This window comes from Euleptes europaea, chromosome 11, assembly GCF_029931775.1.
Source record: "Euleptes europaea isolate rEulEur1 chromosome 11, rEulEur1.hap1, whole genome shotgun sequence".
Classification (NCBI taxonomy): Eukaryota; Metazoa; Chordata; class Lepidosauria; order Squamata; family Sphaerodactylidae; genus Euleptes; species Euleptes europaea.
Window position 1 is genome coordinate 71,844,633 of NC_079322.1, and position 22,120 is coordinate 71,866,752.

General features: G+C 47.2%; 1 protein-coding gene across 1 annotated transcript; it reads right to left on the reverse strand.

Moving 5' to 3' along the window:
• Window positions 1–220: 220 nt before the first annotated feature.
• NUB1 (negative regulator of ubiquitin like proteins 1) lies at window positions 221–21,898 on the reverse strand. The gene is made up of 14 exons (XM_056857897.1): window positions 21,782–21,898; window positions 21,047–21,214; window positions 18,265–18,323; window positions 16,758–16,828; window positions 16,093–16,287; window positions 14,600–14,688; window positions 14,389–14,495; window positions 13,183–13,369; window positions 9,405–9,512; window positions 8,459–8,611; window positions 7,348–7,494; window positions 4,079–4,171; window positions 1,510–1,702; window positions 221–399 (listed from the first exon to the last, which is right to left on the reverse strand). Exons 1-14 carry the CDS (start codon window positions 21,896–21,898, stop codon window positions 224–226), a joined length of 1,863 nt encoding a protein of 620 aa, XP_056713875.1. The 3' UTR covers window positions 221–223.
• Between the last annotated feature and the right edge of the window lie 222 nt (window positions 21,899–22,120).

Sequence of the window (22,120 nt, forward strand, 5' to 3'; positions counted from 1 at the left end):
TCCGGCAAAAGCGTGGCTCAGATAGGTCGACAACCCCAGGCACTGGCCCAGGCAAAATCAGCTGCGCTGAACTCCCTCAGAAATGAATGGGGCTCCTCGAGGTACCCGTGACTGAAGCACCCCATGGATTTCAGCGAGATTTGAACGCATCTCATTTCCCTGGGGAATGGAGCCTGAATTATGCAGTTCGATGTTGCTGAGACTGGAGCATTCGGAGCCTTGACTACTTGGGCTCGGTCGGCAGGTGCTGAAGGTAAGAGAGGTACTCCGTAATGACCGTTTCTTCCTCTTCCAGAGTCAGATCCAAATAATCTTCCTCGTGTTCTGGAATGTCCTTTATGACTTCGTTGAGCACATCTGCTTCTTCCATGTCCTCATCAGCTGAAGCCCCGGAAGTGCCTGCGAGGAAGAAACGTTGCAGGTGCTGTGAAGTGCGTCTCTCCCCTTCCCAGCCTCCGTGCTGAAGCCCTGCCCTACACAAGTAGCTCTGTTCCCATGGTCCTTTGCAGCAAGGTGCATTGGCCAAAGGATCTTTGCAGTGGAATGCCTCCGTCGCAAAGTTTTCACAAGTGTAGGCTGCTTTCACGTACCTTGGATTCCACGATCCTTTGCAAGTGGATTTTCCCATTTCTCCCAAGGAAATTCAGGCCATTTACGCGTGAGAGGTTTTGACTTGGATCTGCTGCTCTCGAGATGCACATTTCCCCCCATTCGAATTCTCAAAACTCTGCATGGGGGCTTATTTTTCAGTTTTTGAGAATTCAGATGGGGAAAATGTGCATCTAGAGAGTGGAAAATCCAAGGCAAAACCTCCCATGCGTAAATGACCTAAGTCACTTGCAAAGCATCACAAAAGCACACTATCCAACATGTGTGAAAGCAGCCTCATTTTATTTATTTACTTATTTATTTCCTTATATTTATAGTCTGCCCTCATTCCCAGCAAGCTCGGCTCAGAGCGGGTTACAACGCATAATAAAACATCAGTAAAAACATACTTTAAAACTTCATTAAAACTCTGTATGCCGTATAAATTGATAAATAAGATGGCATTCAATATTCATAAATAGCGGCAGTGAGCCTCCCATGAAACAGTTGGAGGGGGAAGGACGGGGAGGCCAGCAGTGATGACAAAAAGAGAAAATTCAGAGGGTTCAAACAAACAGTCTGGCAGAACGTGCACTGAGACTGTGTGACAATCTCAAGAGAGTTGTGGGCCAAGGGCTACTGTAGAAATGGAGATGGGGGGCATTCTGAGAAACTGGGGAAGGGGTCGATGACTGAGCCAAACAGCTTAGCTCTATAGCCGAGGGTCTGCCTTAACGCTGAATGTTCCCTCCACAGCTGCTCAGTTGGGCAAGCAGGTTGCTTCTTGCCAAGAAACTAAGGGACTAGGCCTGCTTCTGAACCTGCTGTGGAGAATGGGATTTTCGTGGTACTTCCGGGGTCCGCCTTTCCCGCCGCTGCCGGCACTCCCCCCCCCCCCGGCTCCAAAAGCAGCCCCTTCACCTGCAGAACCTGTGGAAGATCCTTGGGAAGAGCTGGATTCGTTCGAGGGAGAGGTGCTCTCAGAAGAGGCCTGCAGGTCGTCGGGAAGGGAACCTCCATAATGAGCAAGCGTCTGGACGGCCAGCTGAACGTTGCCCTTGAACACCCGCAAAGCTTGTGCGGCTGTCTCCGCATTAAATCCCATGTACACCAACTAGGCAACAAAGAGACAAGGAAAAAGAACACGCTTTACTCTTGCTGTTTACTCTCACCGGTTACACTTTATTGCCTTTTTCCCTCTGAAGGAGCTCAGAGCTGCTTTCCAGACGGAGATGCGTTTGAAGCTGTGTCAGGCTGTGCAGGCAGAAAGAAAGAGAGAGACATGCATCGGGACGCTTCAGAGCACCACGGGGACATGGAGGTGTAGACTCCCCACATCTAACCATTGCGCTAGGCTGGCACAGTGAAAACATGCACTATTACAAATGAGAGGCAAAGGAACTTAAGACCCTGCTCTGATCCACAGCTTAAGAGTCCTGGCTGTACAAATCTTTAAATACAAAAATCCCATATGGGGATGCAGGGTATGAGTATAAGCCTCCACCCCCTGCACACAGGTTGCTGTGAATGAGGTCGGTTCAGGACCCAAGGGGACCTTCACACTACCTCTCTGATGAATGTGGGGAACCTGCTTGGTTTTGAGAGATAAACCTTCTCCTCCAATTACAAGATGTTCTTAAAGTAGCAAGTGTCGGGGCTTTAGGTGGCCGCTGTGAGGCTAGTTTTCCTTTATCCCTTAGAAGCTCTTTGATCCATTAATTTTGAGCAGCATAGTTTTAAATCTATTGTTTGGGGGTTATAAGGACTGAGATAAATCATGCCACTGCCAGTGTAGCCTTGGGATCCCTGTCACTAAATTAAAAAGGCATCATCTCAGACACAGAGGCATTAGATTTATCTATTAAGAGAGAGGAGAGCTATATCGTAATCTAAGATCCTCATAGAAACGACATTCCAAGAGCACATGAGCTAGAGAATCGATGGAAATGGAAGAGCACGGACAAGTTCTTGCCGAATATGGCAGGTTCAAAAATTTACCTTGCAAAACCACAGAAGGGTTAACGTTTAATCTAGCTAAAAAGAAGGCTCTACAGACCCGAAGAATTGTCAAAAAATAGGTATCGGCGGGCAAGCCCCATGGAGGTGGTATTCCAAAAAGTGGAGATGAGCAAACGCAACAAGCACGAAAAGATGTGCTAACATAATCAATTCGCTTTGATACGCTTTTTTTTAATTAAAGCGAGAGCGTCTGTTTGTGAGGTAAGTTTTGTGTTGTGCCTAAAGTGTACAAAGATCACTGAAGCAGGAGGTTTAAAAAAACAGCAAAGAAGATTTACTGACGTTCTGGTTAGGCAGTGACTCCTCTTCAAAGATGGTAGTTACCAGGTCTGTTTGTCACCAGAGACGGGACTCACAACTCTAGCTTCTCCCAGAGGTAGAGATAAACTGCCGTACTACAAGGCAGAGCTGCACACCAAACCGCCTGCTCCCTTTGCTGCCCTCTGGCAGCCCTCAAACCCCCCCCCCCCCAAAGAGAATGGATGCTGGAGCAGAACACCCTTGGTCTCAGGTGTCAAAACAGCTGATTGGCTGTTTTACTGCTCAGGGGCAGGACAGCCTCCTGTCTGTCACAGAAGCAGGTATGCAACCCATCTCCGTTGCCCCATTAAAAAAAAAAAAAGATTGTGAAGAGAGCCAGTGTGGTGTAGTGGTTAAGTGACGTGGTTTGGAGCGGTGGAATCTGGAGAACCGGGGTTTGATTCCCCACTCCTCCACATGAGCAGTGGATGCCAATCTGGTGAACTGGATTTGTTTTCCTGCTCCTACACACAAAGCCAGCTGTGTGACCTTAGGCTAGTCACACTGTCTCGGCCCCACCTCCCTCACAGGGTGTCTGTTGTGAGGAAGGGAATGGAGGGTGATTGTAAGCCGGTTCGATTCTCCCTTAAGTGGTAGAGAAAGTCAGCATATAAAAACCAACTCTTCTTCTTCTAAAGTCAAGATGTGCCAGGATTGTCATGTGTAGCTAAGGGTCCCCGTTCCATTGCACACGTTTGTAAGTCCTGTCCCCAGAGCCAGTTCCGATCAGAGCTCTGTGTGGCTTGGACAGAGATTCTTCTGGCCGCAGGCACACAAAAGCATTCCATCAGAACGGGTCACTGGCTGACACGATCCCTGGCCCACTTCCTGTGTGCATGCACGCACACGGGAGTCCAGTGCATTTGCATTTGGCTGCCAACAGGCTCCGCAGGAGAGATGAGTAATATGGGCTCTGGAGCGAGAAAGTACCGAGGCTGGCTTCGAAAAGGACAAGAAAACAAAACTGAGGCTGGATTCCAATGTGATGCTGGCTGAAGCAAAAGTGCTCGCCCCCTGTGATCTTGCGCTGAGCTCAGCCAAGTTCCAACAAGACGCTTTGTGAATGCGCGGTTCCATGGGTGAGTGCTTTTTTCTCACATTTAAATCTGGCTGTGAAATCAATTGATTTTTTTTTTTAAAGCTTACTTCTAAATGCACTGAAAGCACTTACTTGGTTAACACTTTCCTGGGGAACTTGGAAGGGATCCCCAAGCAATGGGCCATCGTCCTCCGGAAGGAGCAGCTGGGGGTTATCAAGAATGACCTGGAGAAGAGAGAAACAGTTGTGGGCCCGGAAAGGGAATCAAAGCAACATTTGTCCCTAGACTCCGCATGTCAGAGTTCCTTACATACCAATACTTAGATCTCTTTTCCACTTCTGCTTAAAGGAGCTTAAAAAAAGATAAAGGCAGTCCCTGTGCAAGCACTGGGTCATTCCTGACCCACGGGGTGACGTCACATCCTGATGTTTACTAGGCAGACTGTGTTTACTGGGTGGTTTGCCAGTGCCTTCTCCAGTCATCTTCCTTTTACCCTTAGCAAGCTGGGTACTCATGTTACCGACCTCAGAAGGATGGAAGGCTGAGTCGACCTTGAGCCGACTACCTGAAACCGACTTCCGTCGGGATCGAACTCAGGTTGTGAGCAGAGCTTGGACTGAAGCTTACCGCTCTGCGCCACGGGGCTCATACAAAGGAGTTTACAACAATCTAAAAGATACTAATAATAACCTGGCAAACAATGCAGCAGAATAAAAGCAAGTAGCATAATCAAGAGACAGACAAGCCCAAAATCAGGAACATCAAATTCATTTAATTGGAAGCAGCTTAATCAAAAGCAGCACAAAAATCTTGCACAAGTTTGGGCTAAGGGCCAACTGAGTGCCACACCTATACCACACCAGACAATCTATCTGGCTGAGACCCAGTGGGTCGCCTCACTCATCATCTCTCTGTACACACTAGTTCGGTGTGTGTGTGTGTGTCCAAACTCAATTGTTACGAGGGCTGGATATGACATAAATGTCACTTGGTTGGGCCAGGGCCGTGCCTCGCCGGCCCAGATTGAGAGTGGGGTGTGTGTGTGGCTGCCTCACAGGCCAGATGAGAGCTCTCAAGGGGCTGGATCCGGCCCTCGGGCCTTATGTTTGACACCCCTGCACTAGTCAATCCCCGTACTGTAAGCATCATTTGAGTTAAGATGCCGACAGGCAGCGGCTCTCCAGGGTCCGCGGCAGAGAAAGGTCTTTCCCGACACACCTGTCTCCTAAGTTCCTGTAACCAGTGATGCAGGGAATGAACCCGGGAGTCTGGGCAGACAAAACAGGTGCTCTGCCACTGAGCCAGGGCCCTTCCCCTTTTCGGTTTGTACTCAACCCCCAGCCAAGGCTCTACGCTTCTATCATTAAGCCCCGCTGTGCCATTCTCTCCTTCCGTTTGGTCCGGCTGTAGGTTAGACTGAACCATCGCTGGCAAAACAGATAAAAGCCTTTCTTCACACAAGGCATAGTTAAATTGCAGAACTCCCTGCCCCAGGAGGTGGTGATGGCTGCCAACTTGGAAGGCTGAAGAGGGGCGTGGACATTTTCATGGAGGAGAGGGCTATCCATGGCTGCTAGTCAAAATGAATACTAGTCGTGATGCATACCTATTCTCTCCAGGAGCATGCCTATTATATATAGGTGCTGTGGAACACAGGCAGGATAATGCTGCTGCAGTCGTCTTGTTTGTGGGCTTCCTAGAGGCACCTGATTGGCCACTGTGTGAAAAGACTGCTGGATTCGATGGGCCTTGGTCTGATCCAGCAGGGCTTTTCTTATGTTCTTATGTTGTTATGGTATTCCCCTAATTTGGAAACAACCAGCATCTCTCTGAGTAAGGGTTGTACACCAGTGACTCCTTTTTATTTTCAAATGAGTGCTAAAACAGAACTGCAGCAAACACTGAGTTTCCCACATTTGCAAGATGGCCAACTTTGCTGTACTCTGGCCGGGACCCAAAGAGCTACTCTAGGCCCACCCAAGGCCTTGGCTTGCTTTGACTGCTCCCCGTCACAAATGGCTTCCCTCCCTTTCCAAAGCCGTTTGTCATGCAGCATTAAGCGCTGGCATCTGGGCTCACGTTTCTCAAAACGCCATTGGACACGTGAACTCAAAGGGCGGCTCTTTAGAGCTTAGCCTGCTTCAGCGGCAAAATGCAGCTGTGGAATGCAAGCCATTTTTCAGCGCTGTGCAGAATTAATGTCCCCCGCCCCCCAATTAAATCTTGACAAAAGATATCCAGAAGTGTGAAAAACTGACGTGGTGTTAAAGCTTGCGAGTGAAAGATGAGTGGATCTTCCTGCCATTTGTTCAAGCACTTCTACTGTGCATTAAAACTTCTACTGTGCATTTAAAAAGTTATTTGGCAAATACTGTGATGTATTTCCAAGAACCAGCAAATCCATCGCAGTTCCTGATTATTTTGAAGGAGCTTTGGCCTTTTTAACTTGCAAAATAATTTTACGTTTTTTCCCCTAAAGCTCCCTTTCTGCCACTTTGCAACGAAGGGGTCAGAACCACAGGTCCCTGACCATATACTTGCTCACAGTAAGCCCTACTGAAATCAACAGGCTGTATTTTCTAGTAAGTGCATTTAAGATTAAAGCCTACAGACATCTTAATTCTATTTGACAGATGGATGTTCACCTGCATTTAAATGTTTGTTGAGATAGCGTCTCAATGCCCCCTCCTGAGTCTGTGAGGCACTGGGCACCCTCACCATAACATGTACTCAAGAGACACAAAGCCATATCACTTGGTATGTTCCACAGCTCCTCACTTTTAACAACCACTCCTCCAAACCTACAGGAGACAGCCACAGCCCCGATGCAACTCTTTGCTCCCTCTTCCAACTTCCTTGGTAACTGAAATCCATTAGTTTCCCGCTTAGCATCATAGAGTTGGGTCCACCAGGATCATCTAGTCCAACCCCTTGCACTATGCAGGAAATTCACAACTACCTCCCCCCCACACCCCCAGTGACCCCTACTCCATGCCCAGAAGATGGCCAAGGTGCCCTCCCTCTCATCATCTGCTTAGGGTCATAGAATCAGCATTGCTGACAGATGGCCATCTAACCTCTTCTTAAAAACCTCCAGGGAAGGAGAGCTTACCACCTCCTGAGGTCACTGAAATCCCACTTCCTTGGTAACTGAAATCCATTAGTTTCCCACTTAACAGTTACAGAAAGCCTTGGCATGCAAATTCCAGCAATTTCAGCCAATTTTGATGAAAGATTCTACACAGCAGCAAACCTGATTTGCTAGCTTCAAGTTGGCATGTTTCACAGAGGCAATAATACTGGAATGGGTGGCGCGAAGAAGGCTTGAGAATATAAAGCAGAGCGCTTTCTCGCAAGGTGGGTGTCCTGCTAAAGTAATGGTGCAGAAGAGAGCGTTCACCTTCTCAGCGAGTTCAAGGTTTCCTTTCGCCTGGTGAAGAGCTTCTCTGGCTGCTCGATCTGAATAGCCCATACTTTTCAAGGAGTTGATATCCTCAGATCGCTTCCTCCGTTTGCCTCGCTCCTCTCGCCGTATTTGCTCCTTCACCTGCAAGAAATAAGGAAGAGTCAAGCCTGCCCCAAAGAAAGATGGATCGCTTGCCTTCTTCTGTCGGAGCCGCAAGAAGGAATTTATGCTTTACTTCCCCCGTACGCACACTCTACAACTACTTCAGGTGAATACGTAAAACACTTCCTTGCATTTTGCAAAAGAGCTTGACACAATGGCAGCCCTCAGAGAAGCTGGTACTGGAGAAATCTGTTCAGCTTCCACTGAGCAACAGATTTTAAGGATACCATTGGAAGGGTTGAAGAAGAAGAGTTGGTTTTGATATGCCGACTTTCTCTACCACTTAAGGAAGAATCAAACCGACTTACAATCACCTTCCCTTCCCCTCCCCACAACAGACACCCTGTGAGGTAGACGAGGCTGAGAGAGCTGTGACTAGCCCACGGTCACCCAGCTGGCTTCATGTGCAGGAGTGAGGAAACAAATCCAGTTCACCAGATTAGCCTCCACCACTCATGAGGAGGAGCGGGGAATCAAACCTGGTTCTCCAGATCAGATTCCACCGCTCCAAACCACCGCTCTTAACCACTTCACCATGCTGGTTGTGCAAAGATTCTGTTGAGTTACTTACAGCAAGGCACCCTTCCCCTCACTCCGCAAATGCTTAGACAGCTTGTTAATCAGCCCAAAAAAGTTTGGGGATTTGGTGCAAGACCTTTTCAAGTGGCAGAGGGCACCACATGTGCATGAGAGTACAGCTCTGCCCATACAAACGCAGGGAGACAGCTGCTTGTGAGATGACTGCTTTTCTTAAATGTAGCTTTATTATTTTTGTGACATAGGATCATACACCCTAGAAACCATCTTCCATTAAAAGGATGCTAAAGTGAGCTGGTAGCTATGGGCTTTTATCCATAGGTACGTATATGTGCATTATATAGATATATCACAATGACACAAAAATAGCTTTATGGCACAGCACAAGATTTTCCTGGACCCATACCTCTCTCTGGTTGGAAATATGACTGGCAGCACGATCCACGTTTCCATCGCAAGCGCGAAGACCCAGGCGAGCTTCCTGGGCAGAAAATCCAAGAAGCAGCAAGCTGCTGATTTTCTCAGGATCTATGCACAACTCTCGAAACAAACCGTGTGCCTGCGAAAGTCGGAAAGAGCAGGGAAAAGTAAAATATGGGCATACAGCTTACAATCTTACCCTGTACAGAAATAAACTTCAACAAAAGGGGGAGAGGGGATGGTAAAGAAGTCAGTTCTGTGTTAAGGGGGGGGGGATCCCACTGAAGCCTTAAGGCTTTGCCACAGAGTTTAATGAAGGTAAAAAGGTAAAGGTCCCCTGTGCAAGCACTGGGTCATTTCTGATCCATTGGGTGATGTCACATCCCGACATTTACTAGGCAGACTTTCTTTTACGGGGTTGTTTGCCAATGCCTTCCCCAGTCATCTTCCCTTTACCCCCAGCAAGCTGGGTACTCATTTTACTGACCTCGGAAGGATGGAAGGCTGAGTCGACTACCTGAAACCAACTTCCATTGGGATCGAACTCAGGTCGTGAGCACAGCTTGGACTGCAGTACTGCAGCTTACCACTCTGCGCCACGGGGCTCATAATGAAGTGTACTGCCAGGTAAATATTCCTAGACTTGTAACCTTGGTGGTGGAAAGTGCCATTAAGTCACGGCCAGCTTATGGTGACCTCATAGGGTCTTCAAGGCAAGAGACCAACAGGGGTGGTTTGCCATTGCCTGCCTCTGCACAGCAACCTTGGAATTCCATGGCGGTCTCCCATCCAAGTATTAACCAGGGTCAACCCTGCTTAGCTTCTGAAGAGATCAGGCTAGTCTGGGCTGTTCAGGGCAGACTTGTAACATTAGGGAGAGGTTTATTGAATACCCCCCCCCAAAAAAAAACAAGAAACAAAACCAAACTTGCCTTCTGCAGATATTCAGCAGCCTCTTTTTCTCTGCCGTTGTGATAATGGCTGATTCCTTGGAGCAGGTAAAGCCTTAGAAATAAAGCCTTCTCTCTCCCAGAACTACCCTATAGAAAGACAGAAGGATTTACAAACGGGGCCACTGGCAGTCCAGAGCCAATAACAGATGCACATTATTTGGCCTTCTGTTAGTTTGCCGTCTTCCTCTGGAGTAGGTTAAAAGAGAGAGGTGGAGACCAGCCCCAGAACATAAGAGAAGATGCCTTCATGTTGAATAAATGTGTGTGTTAAGTGCCGTCAAGTCGCTTCTGACTCATGGCGACCCTATGAATCAGTGTCCTCCAAAACATCCTATCCTTAACGGCCTAGCTGAGGTCTTGCAAACTGAGGGTCATGACTTCCTTTATAGAGTCAATCCATCTCTTGTTGGGCATCTATCAGCTATGAATCTCTTTTCCTGCTGCCTTCAACTTTTCCTAGCATTATTGTCTTTTCCAGTGACTCTTGTCTTCTCATAATGTGGCCAAAGTACGACAGCCTCAGTTTAGTTGTTTTCGCTTCTAGGGTCAGTTCAGGCTTGATTTGATCTACAACCCACTGATCTGTTTTTTGTTTTTTTGGCAGTCCATGAAATTAAGTGGTACCTTTAAGACAAACCAAGTTTATTTCAGCATAAGCTTGAGTTACTCCTCACTTCTTCAGATAGATGCGCAGGGGAATGGAAATTGTACACAAACATTTATGAACAAAATCGCAGGAAATAAAAGGTGTGGGGAGAAAAGGAGGTGTGGCAGAGAGGGGCCTCTTGAGGATCCAATCAGCTATGAATCCCTGCCTAAGGGACTGGAACAAATGTGGTTGTGACACTTAAAGAATGATGATAGGTCACAGTCAGGTGTCTGACTCATGAGAGCTTGGGATGAAATAAGCTTGGTTAGTCGATACCATTTGATTTCATTTTTACTTTGCTACAGACAGACCAACATGGCTTCCCTCTCAAAAATATAAATTATTATCATCTTTCAGCTGAAAGTTCCCAAGACACTTTATACAATACAAATAAAATCAATTTTAAAAAGCTAATTAAGGCACCACAGAAATTCAGTCAAACAGAGTATTAACCATTAGAATACATCAGGAGTCAATGAAAAATAAACTTCCAATAACAACACTCCTCCCCAGCACACATCTGACTGCTCTCATTCAAAGGCCCTCTGGAAAAGGAAGGACTTCTAATCCATCTGGGTGGCCTTCAGGGAAGTGGTTTGTTCAACTCCTGCAGGAGGGAGTTCCAAAGTTAAGAGGCAACAACTGGAAAAGCCCCCCACCCCAGGTTCCCATGTGCTGAATCTCTGCCAGGGCTGGTTCCTGAGAAGGCCCCCAGGACTGAACCGAAGACTCAGGCTGGTTGATAAGGGTGGAGGCAGTCCTTCAGGTCCTCTGGGTCTAACCCATTTGGAGCTATAGAAGAAGAAGAAGAGCTGGTTTTTACACCCCGCTTTTCTCTACCATTAAAGAGTCTCAACGTGGCATACAATCTCCTTCCCTTCCCCTCCCCACAACAGACAACTTGTAATGTAGGTGGGGCTGAGAGAGTTCGGAGAGAACTGTGACTGGCCCAGGGTCACCCAGCAGGCTTCATGTGGAGGAGAAGGAAGAGGAAGAAGAGTTGGTTTTTATATGCCGGCTTTTCCTACCTACCACTTAAGGCAGAATCAAACCGGCTTACAATCACCTTCCCTTCCCCTCTCCACACCAGACACCCTGTGAGGTAGGTGGGGCTGAGAGAGCTCTAAGAGAGTTGTGACTAGCCCAAGGTCACCCAGCTAGCATTATGTGTAGGAGTAGGGAAACCAACCCGGCTCACCGGATTAGCGTCCGCAGCTCATGTGGAAGAGTGGGGCATCAAACCTGGTTCTCCAGATTACAGTCCACCGCTCCAAACCACCACTTTTAACCACTACACCACGCTGGCTCTTAAGCCACAAAGCGCTTTACAAAAAGCACCGAGTCATCCTCTGGGCGAGTTTCTGTAACTAACAGGTCAATCCCTTCTGAAGGCTCAGGGTGGGGGAACGCAAGATTCTAGTTTGCTTTGCATTTGCAACACCGCTGATCAGCCTTTATACAGTGCCCCTGATCAGCAGCTTCCCTCGGCCTTCGTCGTCCGCAGCCCTTCTTTCCCACATTCCTGTCCACCCAGGGCCCCCTTCAAGGGAATAGCTTTTGGATAAGCCCCGCTGAAACGAGTGGCAGCTGCGGAAGAGGACCTGGGCTCTTGCGAAGCTGCAGTTCACCTCCAGGGGCCTGGCTGGATTGCCCCCTCCTATTCTGTCGCTTCCACACCTACCTATTCAGGCCAACACACAGAAAGCACCTTCCCAGTGGATTACATGAGGGGGGATTAGATTCCACTCCTTTTGTTAGGGTTAATTGGAGCAGGAGGCTGAATGCCTGCACTTCTAGAGGATTATTCCTTTATTTGTCATGCTAATTCAAGATCCCAAACCTTACAGACTGGTAGCTGGAGGTTATGAAAAGAGCTGCAAAGTGTGGGGCAATTTGCAAAAAGGAAGAGCAGTCCTCATTCAGGTGGACTGTATTTATACAGCCCTCTTTGGAGGCTCCAGCCAGTCTCCCCTGAGACACACTTACGCAGGGGTACTTTCACTCACGTTCCCCCCGCCATCTGTCTCGGTTGTTCCTTGGAGTTATGCATGTGTTTTCCGTCCATTAGAGATGACCTCACAGCCAGCCCTCGTAAATCCCGTGACTTCCCGTTCTTCTATTAACCTGATTCTTCCCTCTCCCTTGATCTCAGCCTGCTTGAAATCCCCATGCATAAGGCAAAGCACGGGACACAGTGGCTTGTGGGAGTGACGTTTCTCTCACAGAGGAGAGAAGGTAATGCTCAAAAAAAGTGTACATATGTAAGCCTTCGACAATATTTTGTGTACACATGTGCTCACATTTTTTGTGATTAAGTAATTTAGACAAGCCTATCTTGGACCCAAACAAGCTTTTGGAGAGGAAGAGTTTTCCTTCCACTAGTGAGGTTCAAGCAGACCAAGCCAAAATCACTGGGCCTCTTTTGCCTTGGGTTTCTTCTGTATACAAAACACAATTGCCCACACGTTGAATAATGCTACAAAGAAATAACAACACTCTGGCTCATTCAACAAATTGATTCTATTCACCAGTATACACTTTCGAAACAAGCCCCAGCAATTAACAATACAATGACCGTCTGTAAAGAAAAGGAATGTAAAGTATTTAATAGTGACTTTTCTAAAAGCAGATGTCTGCACATTCATTTGCATCAACAGTTTCTAACTCCTACTAAATAAGGAAGAAAAATTATAAATGTGTGCGTTCAGCTTTAAGACTGTATGAGCTGTGCTTTACAGATGGTCATTTCATTGCTGGTGCTTATTTCAAAAGTGTATATTGGTGAATAGAATCAACTGGTTGAATGAACCAGAGCGTTCGTTGGGTCTCTTCTGGCCTGCAACCCCTCAGGAGGACGGTGCGTGACAATCCGATGTAGAAAGATGTTATGACGGGCAAGCCTACAGAACTCGAGCTGCCACCTGTTCTCATCCCCGTTCTGAAGGGGCATGCTTTAGTTCTTCAGAGTGCCTGCGTATAAGGAGAGAAGCCGTCCCAAGCACCAAAGATAATCAACTACATTGGAAGGTTCAATTTCCAAAACCAAAGGTGTTTTAAATAAGCAGAGGATAATTCCAAAACAACACACAAGTTCCTTTCTTTCCTTACTTTTATAGTGACCAGCCTTTCGTGATTCTCCCCGTAGCATTTCTGGAAGCAGTCATGGGCTGCCAGGAGCTTTTTCTCGGCATCGTCGAGGCAATCCAGCTGTCCTAGGTGGAAGTAGCACCAGACAATGTCCAGCTGCAGCACTGCATAATTGTCGACGGTGTTCAGGAGGTCCGAACCACATTCGCTGGAAAGCAATAAGCAGCATATTCGGCACACGGCATTTCAGGGTTACTCAGCCATCAGCAGAGAACATAAGAAAAGGCCCTGCTGGTTCAGACCAAGGTCCATCACGTCCAGCAGTCTGTTCACAGAGTGGCCAACCAGGTGCCTCTAGGAAGCCCACAAACAAGACGATTGCAGCAGCATTGTCCTGCCTGTGTTCCAAAGCACCTAATATAACAGGCATGCTCCCCTGGTACTGGAGAGAATAGGTCTGCATCATGACTAGTATTCATTTTAACTAATAGCCATGGATAGCCCTATCCTCCATAAACACATCCACTCCCCTCTTAAAGCCTTCCAAGTTGGCAGCCATCACCACGTCCTGGGGCAGGGAGTTCCACCATTTAACTATGCGTTGTGTGAATAAATACTTCCTTTTTAAATCTGCTTTGAATCTCTCACCCTCCAGCTTCAGCTGATGATCCTGTGTTCTAGTATTATAAGGGACAAAACCTTCTCCCTGTTCACTCTCTCCATACCATGCATAATTTTAAAGACCTCTATCATGTCTCCCCTTAGCCACCTTCTTTCCAAGCTAAACAGTTCTAAGTGTTTCAGCCGCTCCTCATAAGGCAGTTGCTCTCGCGCCCTGATCATTTTGGTTGCTCTTTTCTGCACCTTCTCAAGAGCTGATGCACTTTGGATGAAACAGCATGTAAGATGGGCAGGACAACAACGGAGGTACCGCCCCACCCCTTAAAGAACGGAAAAGCTAGTGTAGCAGCTAACGGAATGAGCTACTGTGGAACCAGGATGTTCTGGGCTCAGATCTCACCTCTACTATGAACTCAGCAGCTGGCCTTGAGCAGGACCCCCCTCCACACACACACACACTGCAATGTGGAGATAATAATACTGGGTTGCCTCCAAGGCTTGTGGCAAGGATCGCTGAAGATAACCTTATGCGAAATACTTTGAATATTCTTTAGTGGTATAAGTGCCTCTTCAGAAATCAGGAACGAGAGGTAAAGAGATTCTTACCAGAAGTGTTTATCTGCATCCAATAGAAACGGCAGTGCCATGGAGTATTCTTTGTTCTTCAACAAGGCTCTGCCCTTTTCATGATACCCCATAGCTAATAAGAGAGCCTGCAGAGGGGGAACAGTTTACTGATGTTAAAAAAAAACATTGCCAAACAGCACATAAACAAAGAGAGTTTGTCCTTCAGAGAAAGAAAACAGCAGCTGCTCACTTGTTTGGCTTGTTGAGGAATACTGATTTTTCTCCCAGTCTGGTTTGCTATATCTAGGTAAGGCCTTGTATCTGGATCCAAAGAGTCGTCTGCAGAAGGCCACAAAGATCAGAAAGAAAATTATTAATATCTTCAACTACAGAAAATTGTCACTGCCAGGCATCCGGTCTAACTCCTTGCAATTCAAATAAACTGTGTGCATTTCGTTACGGTGAGAAGCACGACTACCTGTTCAACCCTCAAGATTTCGACCCCACTAATCCTCTGTGTTTTTCTCAAGCTCATTATGCGACTCAGGAAGAGTGAAAGGAGGCCTACCCAGTTCCATAAGATGAAAAACCAGCTTAAGGAACCACAAAACTTACCCATCCTTTTAACTGAAAAATGATACTGATTCTCTCTTGGAATTAGCAATTTCTTCTAAAAATACCACAGGAAATCTTTAGGGAACAGACAATAGCTCAGCAAAATAGTTCTAATTTTACAAATGGAGTACTGAGGGGTAAATGAGCTGGCCCAAAGAGCGCATCTGAACTCGTCCCTTTAATTCTGACCAGTGAATCAAACTTACCCTCACTGGGCTGTCAGTACCCCTCGTCATTTCCCATTTAATGCTTGTACTTGCTCTCGGCCACCAAAGTATTCCAGTTACGGTAAGTCTAAGGTGGACGCACAAACATCCATCACTCTTCCTCCATGAGTCTATGGCGGCATAGGGAGGCTCCTCCCAATTTTATCCTCACAACAAGCTTTAAAGGGAGGTTCAGCCCAAAGCCGGCGACTGGCTCAAGGTCGCTCAGTGAGCTCCAGGCCTAAGGGGAGGGGATTAGAACCCAGCGCTCCCCAGTGCTAGTGTGACACTCCAGCTACTGTAGGTCTCTCTTCAAAGTGCGCTGTTTGAAGAAAAGAGGGCGGGCAGTTTTATAAAGAATTGTTTTGTGTCTCCGGCACAACGGAGTAGAAAGGTTCACTGAACACTCAAAACTTGTCGAACCAACAGATTGTTAGCTGAGTTATTATATCTGCACTGGACACCATAACAGTAGATTCATGAGCTATTTTGTAATTGTCAAAAACTGGTCATGCAAGGCTCCCAAATTAACATCAGTAAAACATTTTACTGGGACTTTCATTCATACTGCTAATAATCGTACAATATAATCGTATGATAACAGAGAGCCCCATGGTGCACAGTGGTAAGCTGCAGTGCTTCAGTCAAAAGCTCTGCTCATGACCTGAGTTCAATTCTGACGGAAGTCGATTTCAGGTAGCCGGCTCAAGGTTGACTTAGCCTTCCATCCATCCGAGGTCGGTAGAATGAGTACTCACCTTGCTGGGGGTTAAGTGTAGATGACTGGGGAAGGCAATGGCAAACCACCCCATAAGCACAGTCTGCCTAGTAACGTTGTGATGTCATGTCACCCCATGGGTCAGTAACGACCCAGTGCTTGCACAAGGGGACTACTATTACCTTTTAAATCATCGTAACTGACCTCTTTTTGCCAATATTTCGAGGCCCTTCTTGGTTCTTTGCATCTTTCTGCGCATTTCTTTTTTCTTCACCGTCTCTTCCTCATGCTGCATTTCCTCCTCTCGGACTTTTCTTCGGGTGTCCTCCTCACTCAGCTTCAGCTCCAGCACCATCACTTTGACGTTATGGGTTACCCCTTGGTCTTCCAGTGTCTTCCCTGAAAAAGGGGGGAGGGAGGAAAAAGAGGAAATTGGTTTTTATATGCCGACTTTCTCTACCACTTAAGGGAGACTCAAACTGGCTTACAATCACCTTCCCTTCCCCTCCCCCACAACAGACTCCCTGTGAGGTGGGTGGGGCTTGGAGAGTTCTAAGAGAGCTGTGACTAGCCCTAGGTCACCCAGCTGGCTTCATGTGTAGGAGCAGGGAAACAGATCCAGTTCACCAGATTAGCCTCCGCTGCTCATGTGGAGGAGTGGGGAATCGAGCCTGGTTCTCCAGATCAGAATCCAATGCTCCAAACCACCACTCTTAACCACTACACCACACTGGCTCTCCAGATGAACCCATCAGACAAAGGGAGGGATATTGGAATAAAAAGCTTAAGATGGATTTCTAAGAAGTGAGACAACACCATTTTAACTGCGGCTGCACTGCCGATCAGCTACCATATGAACAGATACTTACCTAGCTCAAGTTGCTTTTTATTTATAATTATTTTGATGCAGTTTTCTTCCAAGCCATATGCCTGTGCTATTCTGTGAAGCAAAATAGGTATTATTAAAAGTTATTTAAGACGGATACCGTGGGCTGCCAAAAAAGCAAATCAGTGGGTTACAGATCAAATCAAGCCTGAACTGACCCTAAGGTAAAGGTAAAGGTCCCCTGTGCAAGCACCGGGTCATTCCTGACCCATGGGGCGACGTCACATCCCGACGTTTTCTAGGCAGACTTTGTTTACGGGGTGGTTTGCCAGTGCCTTCCCCAGTCATCTTCTCTTTACCCCCAGCAAGCTGGGTACTCATTTGACCGACCTCAGAAGGATGGAAGGCTGAGTCAACCTCGAGCCGGCTACCTGAAACCAACTTCCGTTGGGATCGAACTCAGGTCGTGAGCAGAGCTTCGACTGCAGTACTGCAGCTTTACCACTCTGCGCCACAGGGCTCCTGACCCTAGAAGCGAAAATTACTAAACTGAGGTTATAGTACTTTGGTCACATTATGAGAAGACAAGAGTCACTAGAAAAGACAGTCATGCTAGGAAAAGAGATGCTGGGGATTGAATCTGGGACCTGCATGACAAACATGAGCTATGGCATCTCTCTTCATTCCCAGTGAGTGTTAGGAAATTGTGTGAAAAGAGGCCCGGTCCTGCCCCTTAGCCTTTGTGACGCAGAAGGACACAAACTCGCTTTCAGGGTTGCGTATACCTGGGAGAGAAGAGTGAGTCTCAGTTGCCAAGATGGGGGAGACGCAATAGAGAAAGGCCAACAAAATGGAGAAGGCCTGATAGCAATGCCGTCCAGAGGCAACTGGTTGGCCATTTCCTTCATCACATGGCAACCCTATGCATACTTAACTTCTGGTAAAGCCCAATGAGAAGGATTGACTCTATAAAGGAAGCCACGGCCCTCAGTTTGCAAGACCTGAGTAAGGCTGTTGATGATAGGACGTTTGGGAGGACATTGATTCATAGGGTTGCCATGAGTTGGAAGAGACTTGATGGCACTTAATACTCAAAGCCCAGTGAGCACAGAAAATCAGTTGGGGAGGGGCTGTGGCTCAGTGGCAGAGCCTCTGCTTGGCATGCAGAAGGTTTCAGGTTTGATCCCTGGCATCTCCACTTAAAGGGACTAGGCAAGCAGGTGATGTGAAAGACCTCAGCCTGTGACCCTGGAGAGCTGCTACCAGTCTGAGTAGACAATACTGACTTTGATGGAGCACGGGTCTGATTCAGCATAAAGCAGCTTCATGTGTCAGTTCTGAATGAACTATACTAGGATCCTGCTGAACTGTTTTATTTAAGTATTTGCAATACATATGTCAAGTATGCAATCTCCCTGGCAAATCTAAGGGCCGCTTCCAAACGGTGTTGCAGAATACACATTCTTTATCAGAAGTGACCACATTATAAAGAACACTGTGTAACCAAATGCTAAACAAACCAAGAGAAGGGCAAGCGGTAGTTAACTTACTGAGATCGGAGCTCCTTGCCAGTGATGACCAGTTTTGTCTCCAGCACCCCTTTTCTTGTCTGCAAATTAAAAATACAAATACTGCATTCTAGCAAAGGTATGCTATGATGCTTTCGAAATTCTTCACGGTTCTAAATCACCCCCCTATTCCAGATCTGCCATCCTTGCGTTTTGACTTCTGCGCCTCACAGAGACCACCGGGCACATCAAATCTGCCATGATTTTAATTTCTTTCTGTTCATTCTCATTCTCTCTTCCCACCCATCTTATCAACGCACATGAGCGCTTGTGCACCTTGATACAAAACAGCATAAAAGGAATTCTGATGCACTCATCTGCTTGTGTGTGCTGGATTTTATCAATATGCATGATCTCTTGTGCTGATCGGTATGGTAAAGTGAAATACAAGCAAGACAGAACAAATGGAAGGAAATCAAAGGCCTGGAATTAATTTTAGAAATCCTCAATGTTAAAATCAAAAAAAAAGGCGAGAGTGGAACAAGGGGCCAAGCAAACCTGCAGAATAATAATTCACCAGGATTCGGGAAATACGTTCACCCTCTCAACTTCCTTGTTACACAGAAGCAAGCTGTTTTGGAAGAAGAGGAAGAGTTGGTTTTTATATGCCGACTTTCTCTACCACTTCAGGGAGAATCAAACCGGCTTGCAATCCCCTTCCCCACAACAGACGCCCTGTGAGGTAAGTAGGGCTGAGAGAGCTGTAACTAGCCCAAGATCACCCAGCTGGACTTATGTGTAGGAGTAGGGAAACCAACCCGGTTCACCAGATCAGCGTCTGCTGCTCACGTGGAGGAGTGGGGAATCAAACCTGGTTCTCCAGATCAGAGTCCACCGCTCCAAACCACAACACCATGCTGGCTCTCTCATGCTGCTACTTGTTCTCAGAGTTCAAGTCAATTTAGCCACGCAGCTTTGGAGACTATTCAAAGGCCTGATCCAATGTGTTGGGTCCTCCATGGATATGTTGCATGGTATCAGGAGCTAAAGTCCAGGTATCTGCCACAAAAGAACTTGACAGGGAAGGGGGGGGGCAGTCAGTGAGGGCGGTCAGGTTAATTCTGATGCCCTGTACCGAACCCAAAAGGCTGCTGAAGCAGTTCTGTCTTACCCGCACAAACACGATTTCACAGCTCGAGGTAAAACTGTACGACTCTGCCCCAACTGCCCAGCACAGCTGCTGCAGCTCCTTCTGTCCGTACCTCACTGCTCTTTGAGATGTTAAGAACAGTTTAGAACACGAGGACGCTGGCCTGTTCTAGGGATTGTTTACTCTTGAATGTTAATTAAGACACGTCAGCAATGCCAGTCTGCCCATAGGGCATGAGAAATGGGCGTGTCAGTGGTATATTAAATCCCATCCCTGTTAAACCTAGTTTAACGAGAGCCAGCGTGGTGTAGTGGTTAAGAGCAGTGGACTCTAACCCAGAGAACCAGGTGTGATTCCCCACTCCTCCACATCAGCGGCGGATGCTAATCTGGTGAACTGGCTTTGTTTCTCCACTCCTCCACATGAAGCCTGCTGGGTGACCTAGGGCCAGTCACGGTTATCTCAGAACTCTCTCAGCCTCGCCTACCTCACAAGCTGCCTGTTGTGGGGAGGAGAAGGGAAGGCAATTGTAAGCTGCTTTGAGGCTCCTTATAAGGTAGAGAAAATTGGGGTATAAAAACCAACTCTTCTTCTAATGGTACTTATCATTAACATTTAGGATAGCAGGGCACACCCCAACTGGGTTGAGAGCTGCTGGGGGGGGGGGCAGGACAGGGAAAATGCCCTGGACACTCCCCAGTTAAGCCCTTGAAGCGGAGCAGAAGGGATTATATGGAGCTGGAGGGCTTCTTGGAGGGGACTCCCCCTCCACAAGAAAATCCTGCACGGTCTCACCCCATTCCGCCACAAAGGGCAGTGGGGGTTGATTGAAAAAAGAATGGAACAGAATGAAACACTGAACATCCAAGAGATTGTAGTCTAAGTGTACTGAGACCTGAAAAAGCTTGCAACTCAGGTCAGCTGCTTTGTGTTGATGGAGTGTTACAGAGGCATTATCCATCCCAATGTTTAAAAATTCATACTTCCCAGAGGTTTTGTGTTTAAAGAAAAGTCTGTGAGTATCAATGGTCTTTGCATATCCTTATAATGAAATTTTCAGATTGAAGTCAGGCTAAAAATAATGATTTGACAGTCAGTATAACTGGGGTCTAAGGAGGCCCGAGGTACAGAGTGGCAAGCTGCAGTACTACAGTCAAAAGCTCTGCTCACGACCTGAGTTCAATCCTGACAGAAGTTGGTTTCAGGTAGCCGGCTCAAGGTCGACTCAGCCTTCCATCCTTCTGAGGTCAGTCAAATGAGTACCCAGCTTGCTGGGGGGAAAGTGCAGAGGACTGAGGAAGGCAATGGCCAACCACGCCGCAAACACAGTCTGTCTAGTAAACGTCAGGATGTGACGTCACCCCATGAGTCAGTAATGACCTGGTGCTTGCACAGGGGGCTACCTTTACAACTGGGGGAGGCTTGGCTAATGACCAAATAAGTGAAGTGTCTTTGACAAGCATGAAATTTAATAGTGTATGCACTATTTCATTCTAATTCTCAACTTGCATTTGAGGAAGGTAAAGCAATGAAGTATCTTTGTCCCACCTCTCAGTACTGAAACTCTCTTCAGTCACCTCACTCTGCAATTCAGTCGACACGAAACACGCTGCATAACTACAGCAATTACTCCACAACTTGTGTTGTTTAGGTAACTTTAGGTAACTCGCTTACTTTACCCATCCTGGGAGGCAGGGCCACTTCAAGCGCTGCAACGCCCGTTGCCTTATAAGCTTCATTTCCGGTTCCCCGCTCAATCGTTTTACGACGTATTTCTTCCAGAAGGGCCTCTATTTCATTGTTGTTACACTTGAGCCTTGCCGAATACTGTCGTGCCAGATCCTAAGGCAATAACATGGATTGAGACAGGAGAGCAGTAAACTTATATGAAAAAAGTCACAACACTGTGGGTCAGTGGGGCTGTGGCTTAGACGCAGAGCATCTGCTTGGCATGCAGAAGGTCCCAGGTTCAATCCCCGGCATCTCCAGTTAAAAAAAAGGGACTAGGCAAGTGAAAGGGACTAGGTGATGTGAAAGACCTCAGCCTGAGACCCTGGAGAGCAACTGCTGGTCTGAATAGACAATACTGACTTTAATGGACCAAGCTTCTGATTCAGTATAAGGCCCTTCATATGTTCATGTGACTGCCTGATGCTGTGGGTGGCCATCACTTCTTTAGGGGAGGGGCCGTGCCTCAGTGGTAGAACATCTGCTCGGCATGCAGAAGGTCCCAGGTTCAATCCCCGGCATCTACAGTTAAAGGGACCAGGCAAGTAGGTGATGTGAAAGACCTCTGCCTGAAACCCCGGAGAGCTGCTGCCAGTCTGAGCAGACAATACTTTGATGGACCGAGGGTGTGATTTAGTATAAGGCAACTTCATGTGTTCATAGTGGCCACAAAGGACTTACCTTCAACTCCTCACCGGCCTCCTTATTGCTGCCTGTATAGGGAGGTTTCCACAGCTGAATCTTGTCTTCCCTTAGGTAGTTTTTCAGCTTCGCTGCAAGATACTTCTTCTGTGCCATCCTTGCATAGGAAACAATGAAAAAAGTTTACTCTCACTTACCCTAGCTGCTCTGACAGGCACTGAAAATCTCATTCTCCACTCAAGCAGAATTCATTTCTATTTTTTTTCAGATTCCCTATAAGAAAATGCTCAAAATGCTGTGTGTGTGAGTCAAGTCGTAGCCGACTTATGGCGACCCCTTTTGGGGTTTCCATGGCAAGAGACTAACAGAGGTGGTTTG

What these genes read in the sequence shown, in the direction of transcription:
- NUB1 (XM_056857897.1), bottom strand. Translation starts at nt 21,898, where the DNA reads ATGGCACAGAAGAAGTATCTTGCAGCGAAGCTGAAAAACTACCTAAGG. An exon ending in CGAAATATTGGCAAAAAGAG is followed by an intron (nt 14,689 to 16,092) that starts GTCAGTTACGAT and finishes GGCCTTCTGCAG; the next exon opens with ACGACTCTTTGGATCCAGAT. An exon ending in CTGCTGAATATCTGCAGAAG is followed by an intron (nt 8,612 to 9,404) that starts GCAAGTTTGGTT and finishes CGACTTTCGCAG; the next exon opens with GCACACGGTTTGTTTCGAGA.